Source organism: Arvicanthis niloticus, unplaced genomic scaffold (genome assembly GCF_011762505.2).
Source record: "Arvicanthis niloticus isolate mArvNil1 unplaced genomic scaffold, mArvNil1.pat.X pat_scaffold_237_arrow_ctg1, whole genome shotgun sequence".
Taxonomy (NCBI): Eukaryota; Metazoa; Chordata; class Mammalia; order Rodentia; family Muridae; genus Arvicanthis; species Arvicanthis niloticus.
In genome coordinates this window covers 53,668-64,329 of record NW_023045905.1, presented here as the reverse complement: position 1 = coordinate 64,329, position 10,662 = coordinate 53,668, and the positions used below count along the sequence as shown (strand labels likewise).

The window sequence follows — 10,662 nt, the reverse complement described above, 5'->3', positions numbered from 1 at the left end:
CTTTGCTCTGTTGGCTGGAGTGCATTATTTAAGTTGTCTGTGCTATTTTTATGAGGAGGTAACAGGAACCTGTCTCTGGAGGGTTAGTGGGACACTTGAGAGTGAAAAACCAGGTTATCTGAAGTGATCAGAGTCTACTTTCCTCTGCTACGGTGGCTATGGGTTGTGCAATGTTAATTACTAATGTGATTTGCACAACCATTCACCAAGAAATGCCCCAGGTAAAGCTGGGAAAAGAAGTGTGGGTCATTTGTTGAGCACTTCCTTTGTCAATATCAATGTGTAAAAATACCCATATCTGAACACTTTGGAAGGATGAAGATGCCTGCTCCCCATGTCGTAGAAAACAGATAGGGTTCTGTGTGAGAACATGGTTTCATACTGTTGTGAATATTGTTACTTGCCTTAGCTGCTACAAAGCCCAGAGTTTCAAAACACACTAGAAAGACAGGTGGTGGTAGTTCACACCTTTAATCCCAGCACTTGGGAGGCAGAGGCAGGCAGATCTCTTTGTTCAAGGTCCTAGCCTGGTCTACAGAGTGAGTTACAGGACAGCCAGAGCTGGGCTGGAGAGATTGCTCAGTGACTAAGAGCACTGGCTGCTCTTACAGAGGACCCAGGATCGGTTCCCAGCTCCCACTAAGTGGTTCACAACCAACTCTAGCTTCAGTTCCAGGTCATCTGATGCCCTTTATGGCCCCCACAGGGAGTGCATGCACCTGTAGACATGCAGGCAAATCACTCATATACATAAAATAAAAGCAAAATCTTTTAAAAATCAACTAGTAGTGACTTGGGGAATGGATTATAACACTAATACTGGGTGAGAGTTCTTTGTGAGAGTATTGTTGTTGGTGGTGTTTGAGATAGATTGGAGTTCATTGTGTAGACCAGACTGGCTTCAAATTCACAGCAACCCTACACCCTCAGCCTCTTGATTCCTGGGATTAGAGGTGTGAGCCTCTAACCTTGAGATGAAAGTCATTTTCAAAGTGGGATAAATCACTTTAAAATTTTTAGGGGTATGGGTAAGTGCATGGAGAGACTAGAAGTCCAGCTCTGTGGAGTTCTAAGTAGTTGTGAGCAATTCAGTCCGCATTCCGGGAACTAAACGCATGTCCCCTGCAAAAGCAGTAAACACTCTTAATTCTGTGTGTGTGTGTGTATGTATGTGCATGTATGTATATATGTATGTATGTGTGCATGTGTGTATGTGTGTATATATATATATGCATGTGTATATATGTGCATGCATGTGTGTGTGCATATGTGCATGTGTATGTGTGTGCACATGTGTATATGTGTGTGTATATGTGTGTATCTGTGTGTGTGTGTGTGTGTAAGCACTTTTGTGAGAGTAAGAAGACAACTTTGCAGCGTTAGATCCCTCTGCCCACCTTTCCCTGGGTTCTAAGGCTCAAACTCAAGTAGCTAGGCTTGCTCAGCAAGGGCTCCTCTCACAGGCCTCTAGAGTGTACTCTATGTATACATATGGCACTCTGTGTATACATATGGCACTCTGGGTATACATATGGCACTCTGTGTATACATACGGCACTCTGTGTATACATATGGCACTCTGTGTATACATATGGCACTCTGGGTATACATATGGCACTCTGTGTATACATACGGCACTCTGTGTATACATATGGCACTCTGTGTATACATATGGCACTCTGGGTATACATATGGCACTCTGTGTATACATATGGCACTCTGGGTATACATATGGCACTCTATGTATACATGTGGCACTCTGTGTATACATATGGCACTCTGGGTATACATATGGCACTCTGTGTATACATATGGCACTCTGGGTATACATATGGCACTCTATGTATACATATGGCACTCTGGGTATACATATGGCACTCTATGTATACATATGGCACTCTGGGTATACATATGGCACTCTGTGTATACATATGGCACTCTGGGTATACATACGGCACTCTGTGTATACATATGGCACTCTGGGTATACATATGGCACTCTGGGTATACATACGGCACTCTGTGTATACATACGGCACTCTGTGTATACATATGGCACTCTATGTATACATATGGCACTCTGTGTATACATATGGCACTCTGGGTATACATATGGCACTCTGTGTATACATATGGCACTCTATGTATACATATGGCACTCTGTGTATACATATGGCACTCTGGGTATACATATGGCACTCTATGTATACATATGGCACTCTGGGTATACATATGGCACTCTGTGTATACATATGGCACTCTGGGTATACATATGGCACTCTGGGTATACATATGGCACTCTATGTATACATATGGCACTCTGGGTATACATATGGCACTCTGGGTATACATATGGCACTCTGGGTATACATATGGCACTCTATGTATACATATGGCACTCTGGGTATACATATGGCACTCTGGGTATACATATGGCACTCTGGGTATACATATGGCACTCTATGTATACATATAGCACTCTGGGTATACATATGGCACTCTGGGTATACATATGGCACCACTGCAGCAGACAGGACTTTTACGTGTGAGAAGCAGCAGAGCTGACTGGAGCAGTGATCACAGGCTGAATGGCAGGAAGCCTGTCCTTCGCTAGGCAGAGCCTGGGTCCCAGCTTTTCACACAGCTGAGCTGACTTGAGCTACAGAACCGAGCAGTGGGGACTGAGGACATGGCGAGATGCCGGAGTGTTCTGTTTGGATGTAAAAGAGGTTTGCTTGCTTCTTTGTGGCTGGCGTTGTGGTTGGTGTGTGTGTTTGTGGAGCCAGGGTCCCCCTCTGTGGCCCAGGCTGTCTTCTCCTTGCAGTGTTCCAAATCCCGAGATGTCGTGTGTACGTTGCTTACTGTATGCCAAGCTAGGAGTGGTTCTCACTGTGTCTTGCTCGTGCAGAGAGACACACTCTGGCTAGAAGGGCCGCCCTGAGCAAGCCTGAGGAGGCTGACTTGGTCTGAAAATGACAAAGAGAAACAGGAGTCACTTACTGTGCTTACTATAGAATCATGAGGCTTTTACGAGGTCTGGCTTCCAGTTGGTCCCAGGGACAGGACTGAACTGGGCAGCTGGGTTCAGCAGGAAGGATTGATTGATTGATTGATTGATTGATTGATTGATTTAGACAGGGTTTCTCTGTGTAGCCCTGGCTGTCCTGGAACTCACTCTGTAGACCAGGCTGGCCTCGAACTCAGAAATCCACCTGCCTCTGCCTCCCAAGTGCTGGGATTAAAGGCGCGCGCCACCACTTTGAGCTTCTTGAAGAGCTTTCAGTAACCCGAGCACTGGCTCTCCTAGACCTTGGGATCAACAGCGACTTTCTAAAGATTTTCTTTTTCAATGTATTGTGGGCAGGACCAGGTGACTGAAGTACTCATCTACAGAGAGTGGATTAGGACAGTGCTGCCTCCATCCCCCACCCCCACCCCCGGCACAGCACTACCTCCTGAAGCAGGGCTCCTGTGATGTCTGTGGTTTAGCAGGAGCCTACTCTTAAACATGGAGCCACACTTCTGTACGCCGTTCAACTGAACTGGGATGCTTAGAAAGTAGTCCACAGCATTTACCATGACAATTTGGCACGAACACATACGTATTGTTATAGTATTTTTTTTTCCAGACTAGGCAGGTGGAAGCGAGCTGCAGAACCCCGGGGAGTCCTTCATTGGGGTGCTTTGCCATGGCCTTCCTGGCGACATCCCTCCCACCAGCGGTTCTCTCCCTTAGGCATGAAGCCAGGCCAAGGCAGCTGCCTCCTTAGTCTGTGGCTTCATTCTCTCCTCCTGTTGACTTTCCAAATGCTGGCAGTGGCTGGGCCCTGCATTCCTTCAGCAGGAGTCTGAGCAACGGTTGCTGCTTTTGTTTGTTTGTTTGTTTTCGTCCAGCAGAGTCTTAGTATGTAACACCCAGACTAGCTTGGAAATTACTATGTAGCCCAAGCTAGCCTCGAACTCATAGCAATCCTTCTGCCTCGGTCTCCCAAGTGTTAGAATTACAAGTACGAGTCAGCACGCTGGCTGACACATTTAAATCGACCATTTCCTTGTCTGTTCCAAGCCAGCGTGAATCGCAGAGGAAGAGAGGGCCGCGCGCGGAGCGCATTTCGCTCTGCGCGCGCGCTTCCCTCCCCAGCCCGCTCTTCCCTTATCCGGCCCGCCCTTAGCTCCAAGTGCATCACTCTCTTCTCTTCTCTTCTCTGGGCAGCCGGCACCACCCGGCGCGGAACAACCCGGCAGACGGCGGGAAGAGCGGAGCAGCCAGGAGCGCGGGCGGCGACGTTGCAGGAAGCTCCCATTCATAAAGCAAACACCTGCTCGCCGCCTCCCGCCTCTCCCCACCCGCGAGCAGCCTGGGGAGGTTGTATTTGGCAACCTTCACGGTGTCCTCGCCAAGTCCTCGCTGCTCCGGGCCTTATCGTCCACAACCAGCTCCTGTAGAACCGAGGAGACCAAAAAAAAAAAAAAAAAAAAAAAAAAAGGCTTGTGGAACCATGCGTAAATCATACCTCGCCCTTTGGCGAGAGGCTGTCCGACATTTTGTGCCTTGAAAGCTTTTTGTGGGGCGGGGTGGGGGGGAATAGATTTAGAAAGCGACTGTCGCGCTGTGCTGCGGGGCCTTTTCCAAGCGACAGGCCTTTTAGGACCGCTGTTTACGCTTTCATGGTGGCGGGGAGTGGGCAGGGCAGGAGCTGGCCAGGGATGCTCTGGCAAACGGGGCGGGGCGCCGTGCTAATTCACCGTGCTGTCTCCATCCGAATCCGAGCAGCTCTCCACAATGATCCTCCCCGAGAAGCCCTCCGACCCGCCCCTGACTGCCAGACGCCAGAAGCGAGCCCTCATTCGCTGAGCTGACGCCTGGCTCCCCGCCCCCCCCCCACCCCGTTACTCTCGCTCTGGAAATTACAACTCCTGGGCGCGCGGCGCGCGGCGCGGCGGGCGGGCGGGCGGGCGGGCGCGGGAGGCGACCGGGCCGGGAGGGGATTCCCGAGCCAGCGGGTGCTCGCCTCCACCCGCCGCTGCAGCGTGGCGCGGCCAAGGTCAGGGGCGCCGCAGGAACCGGAGCCCGCGAGGGGAGCCAGGGACGCTGCTCTCAATACCGGCCTGCGAGGAGGCAGCTCCGAGAGCAGCGGCCCGAGCAGCGGGACGGCGACGGTCTCCGGGCCGGGGGATGCCGAGGTGGCCACGGCGGCACCGCAGCCTGGCAGGGGATGCGCACGAGGGGCGGGCGCGGACTCCTTGCCCATCCCCTCGCGGGCGCTGTCCACCGTCTGGTGGTGCTGAACCAGCCCTGGGCTCTGTCGCTCGGCCACTGGCCAAGAGCTGGGTAGGGGCGGGGCGCTCGCAGAAGGAAGACTGGGGCAGCGGCACTGCAGAGCAGGGCTCAGTAGCCTTGCTGGCTCACAGTAGCGGGTCACTAGTCCTTCGTGGAGTGGAGGCACGAGGTACCCTGGACGGCGCGGCTGCTGCCTGTTCACCATCTGGACAACCTCGGAGGCCACCGCGAGGGCTGCCGGCCACCTTCATACGGCCGCCTCTGGTGAGGGAGCCTCGCTCTCACGAGGTGAAGACCCCTCCTTTCTCTGGCGGCCAAGCGTCTTAGGGCGGTGGCCTGAGGACAGAGAGGGGGCGTGCCACCCTCGGGTGAAGATAGCATGCCCGCGTAATACCCCCGCCTCCTGACTCGAGAGCGCTGACATCGCCCGCCCAGCTGCGCTTGTCTCCGGAGCCTTGACCATTCTTGGCTGGTCCCGAGCGGCTCCGGCCGCGGGCGCGGCGATGGAGGAGGAGCTGAAGTGCCCAGTGTGCGGATCCCTGTTCCGGGAACCCATCATCCTGCCCTGCTCTCACAATGTCTGCTTGCCGTGCGCCCGCACCATCGCGGTTCAGACCCCTGACGGCGAGCAGCACCTGCCTCCGCCGCTCCTTCTTTCGCGGGGTGCCGCCGCTGCCGCTGCCGCCGCCGCGCCCCCTCCGGATCAAGACGCAGCCGCCGGCGCGACCTGCGGAGGTGCGGGAGCTAGCACAGCCGGAGGTCTGGGCGGCGGGGCGGCTGGTGGCGGAGACCACGCGGACAAGCTGAGCTTGTACAGCGAGACTGACAGCGGCTATGGCTCCTACACCCCCAGCCTCAAGTCCCCCAATGGAGTCCGCGTGCTGCCCATGGTGCCTGCGCCCCCGGGCTCTTCTGCCGCCGCGGCCCGAGGCGCCGCCTGCTCCTCGCTCTGCTCGTCCTCCAGCTCCATCACCTGCCCACAGTGCCACCGCAGCGCCTCCCTGGATCACCGCGGCCTGCGAGGCTTCCAGCGCAACCGGCTGCTGGAGGGCATTGTGCAGCGGTACCAGCAGGGCCGTGGGGTTGCTGCCGGGGCGTCTGCAGCCCCGGCGGTGGCCATCTGCCAGTTGTGCGACCGCACCCCACCGGAGCCGGCAGCCACTCTCTGCGAGCAATGCGACGTGCTCTATTGCGCCACCTGCCAGCTCAAGTGCCACCCGTCCCGGGGCCCCTTCGCTAAGCATCGGCTAGTTCAGCCGCCGCCGCCGCCCGCACCCCCAGAGGCTACCCCTGCTTCAGCCGGCACTTCCACCGCCTCCAGCGCAGGAGGATGCAGGAGCCCAGGGGGTGCCGGGGCCAGCGCGCCGCGAAAGTTCCCCACATGCCCCGAACACGAGATGGAGAACTACAGCATGTACTGCGTGAGCTGTCGCAGCCCGGTGTGCTACATGTGTCTGGAGGAAGGCAGGCATGGCAAGCACGAGGTGAAGCCTCTGGGAGCAACGTGGAAACAGCACAAGGTGAGCGTTGTCTGTGCGGCGATGCCAACCAGGGTGGAAGTCAAGAGATTCTCTGGACCCCTTCTTGGAGAATTACTAAAGGGTGGGCCTGAGTGCCAAACAGGAATCACATGCATCCATCCATCCATCCATCCATCCATCCATCCATCTGTTCATCCATCCACCCACGTGTTCATCTTTCCATCAGTCTATGCATGCATCCATCTATCCATACATTGGGTATAGTTATCCACCCATACTTCCATCCAACCCTTCATGCATCTAATGCATTTATTCGCATATGCATGCGTACACCTGTCTATCACCAGTATGTTCATGGATCTGTATGTTCATACATACACGCATGCATGCATCCATCCATCCATCCAAGGATCCCAGCAGTCGCTATCTGACCTACACTCAGTGGACCACGTACCTTGCACTGGGTATTGGATTGGTGGGTTATGAAAACGACTTGTTAAGTTTCCTTTCTGAGGCAAAGGGTTCCCGAAGCACAGAAACAGGGCTCTCACCCAAAGTCTAAGGCACACTGTCAGAACTCCCTTCCCTCTTGTAAGGGAGAGACAGGTTTTGAAGTGAAACTGTTACTAGCTGGCCATAGGAACCCATCTGAAGTCTTCCTTGAATTCGTTGCCAAGGCTGGGAGACAGCAGCCCTGCTCAAGGACCCTGGAGCCTTGTTCTTCTACCGTAGCCTCCACCAGCTTCACTTCACTGAACAGACCTGCTTTTCCTTTTTAGCTTCCAGAGAAGAAATGTCTCCTCCTTCACTTAGTTTCCAGCTAGTTCTATGCCCAGAATTCCTCTATGCCTGTAGAAAGGATACAATGTCTCTTGGGCTATGGAAGAGATTGGGGGGGGGGGGTCCTTCCAGGAAAGAAGCATGGTTTCCCCTAGAGTCCTTCTCTTGCCTGAAGCTCTGTTACTGAAGCTGTGGAGGAGTGGCAGACCAGGTTTTTACTAAGAGACCAAGCACATCTGCCTATAGCCTTCCCCACTGGGGACTGGCCAGGGATAGTGCTACTCTTAGCAACTTAGACCTGGTACTTTGCTCTCTTCTTTTCCTAAAGCCATGACGGTCTGCCTGGCCCTTCGCCAGCCCTCAAGGCAAGGTCAGGGCACAGCTCCTCACCTGACATTCTGTCCAGCATCCTTGTGTGGCAGGCCTCAGTACCTCCTTAAATGAGCAGGTTAGAGTCACTTGTTCATGGTGCATTTCACACACCCCTCCTTCAGAAACCTACCATGGAGGGTGTAGGAGGTGCTCAGACCGTCCAACAAGAATTACTGCCTGTAGTTACACACAGTAGAGCCGTGGGAAAGCAAAGCTGCTTAGTAAAGGTACCTCATCATACAAACTGCAAACAGCCCAGCGCAGCCGGTACCTTATAGATAGAGATGTACCTTATCTATGTTTACTTTATATACTTTCACCTGCTACAATAAACATGTATAGCTATGATAATTGAATATTTAGAGGGTTTTTTAAAGATCATTTATTTATTTATTTATTTATTTATTTATTGGTTTTTTCGAGACAGGGTTTCTCTGTGTAGCCCTGGCTGTCCTGGAACTCACTCTGTAGACCAGGCTGGCCTCGAACTCAGAAATCCGCCTGCCTCTGCCTCCCAAATGCTGGGATTAAAGGCGTGCGCCACCACCGCCCGGCCCAGATCCTCTTTTACTTACTGGGTAATTCAGGCTGGCATCAAACTCACAACCATCCTCCTTGAGCACCGGGGTTGCAGACATGAGCTGCAACACACAGATATATATGAAAAATATAGGGGAAAAGGTAAATAGAGAACCCTTTAGAAATCCACATCAGAGAAGGAAACATGTTTAATGTCCTAGAGCAGGGGTTCTCAGCAGGGACAATGTACACTTTCACCCAGCTCCCCCTGATGCTCTGCAAGGTCTGGAGATTTGGCCAACAACACTATCGATCCTGCAGTACAGTTGAGAATCCATCCCCCTGCCATGAACTGTTCCCCCTCAGAGAAGCTCTGCTCTAGGGTCCCACAGCCTTGTTTCCACATCTCAGCCTTGCAAGTTACTGGCTGTGTGTGCGTGCTTAAGGTACTTTAACTTTAAGCCCTCTGTAAGTAACGTCTAGCTTGGATTCTTGTGGGAAGGGGTTAAGTATAACCCACTGTGCACAGGCCCCCGTGTGGTACTCAAGCCATCCAATGTTATTTACTGTTCTATGGTATTTACGTTTAAACCATGGGTCTGTGGAAGGCTACAGGGGGGCAGCACCTTGTTCTTTCAGCCTCGTTGACTTGGAGAAAGTAGCAGCTGTTGACTGAATATATTTTTCTGACTTTATTTCAGTTTTCTTTAATTGGTATGCTTTTTAAACTTACAGCTGTTGTTCGTTATGTGTGTGTGTATACTCACGTGTGCCAAGGTGTGAGTGTGTCGGTATCTGGGTTTGTTGGATCGAGCTTAGTTATGTCATCAGGCTTGGCAGCAAGTGCCTTTACTCACCGAGCCATTTCCCAGCATGCTGGCCTTCGTGTGCTTCCTTTTAATTTTTGCTTCATTTATTTTATTGAATGTGTGTGTGTGTGTGTGTGTGTGTGTGTGTGTGTGTGTGCACATGTGTCTGGGTACACACCTGCACATGCACTTGTAGAGGACAAAAGTTGGTGTCCAACTCTCCTCTATAGAACCCCACCTTACATTCTGAGACAAGGTCTTTTACTGAATCTGGAGTTCACAGATGAGCCAAGATGGCTGGTCAGTGAGTCCCTGGGATCCTCCTGTCTCTGCCTGCCTCACACTGGGATCACAGACATGTAGTGATCCTGTACTCAGCCTGTATAGGTTCTGGAGATTTTGCTTGGGTAGCAGGTGCTTTACCTACGGAGCCATCTCCTTTTCTCTGTGGGGTATTGTTTATACTTTAATGACTGGAAACATTTGCCCCAAGTTAGGGTCTCACACACCACATGCATATTGCGTGGTAGTCAGTGCAGCTGACTTCTTGTTTCATCTCTTAAGTGAGTAGACATCATTTTATAAATTAAAAAAAGATGGAGATACCGTTCAGCAGTTAAGAGCACCCGTTGCTCTTGCAGAAGAACTGGAGATGGTTTAGTGGGTAAGACTGTGTTGTTCTTGCAGAGGATCAGAATTTGGTTCCCAGCACCTACATCGGTCTCCATCTCCTGGGAATCCAGAGCCCTCTTCTGGCCTTTTCGGTCAATGGCATTCACACACGTATTCACATGCACCAATGCACACGCATGTGAGACTCACATACACCTTTTTTTTTTTTTTTTTTTTTAAGAAGTTTAGGTTTGAAATGTCCCATTCAGATTTCATGATCTGTTATGGTTTTATAGTCTAAAAGGCCAAGACTAATTCGGGGTCCTGTTACCCAAACATTCATAGTCTTAAAGATTGCAAACCAGAGAGCTGAGGTGAGAATTTGAATTCATGAGAGAGAGGAAATATCTTGCATAGAAAAATAAGTTTGATAATGGGCTAAGGTTTCAAGGTCCAAGGAAAAATATCAGTGGTCATTCCTGGCTTGGTGGCAACAGCAGTTTAATAAATATTTCTCTTGTCAACCTCAATTACTCTGCTTGGTAATGAGAACACCAGAGAAACACATGAATCTCTGCCCTGCACCATGGGCAGCAGTGTTGTCATGGCAGCGTCACCTGTGGGAATACGACTGTGCGGATCTTGAGTTTGAATCTTGTACCTATTGCTCCAGCCCTTGGGAGCTAGGGTATCCTCCTGAATCCAGAAGAGACACAATGAGAGAGGAAGGAAGGGGGAGAGAGAGAGGCGGAGACAGAGCAGGCAGGTTCTCCTTTCCAACTTCAAGGGAAACTAGAGTGCAAAGCATC

At 51.8% G+C, this 10,662-nt stretch overlaps 1 protein-coding gene across 2 annotated transcripts in view; it reads left to right on the top strand.

Moving 5' to 3' along the window:
• The first annotated feature begins 5,040 nt into the window (after window positions 1–5,040).
• LOC117701812 (tripartite motif-containing protein 67) overlaps window positions 5,041–10,662 on the top strand; it is a 46,287-nt gene continuing 40,665 nt past the window's right edge. The window contains exon 1 of one of the 2 annotated variants that reach the window (XM_034493238.2): window positions 5,041–6,800. In XM_034493238.2, coding sequence (XP_034349129.1) covers window positions 5,784–6,800 — 1,017 coding nt within the window. In that variant the 5' untranslated portion in view covers window positions 5,041–5,783. The remainder of the gene's footprint in view (window positions 6,801–10,662) is intronic. The other variant, XM_034493239.2, reaches the window with a different exon arrangement.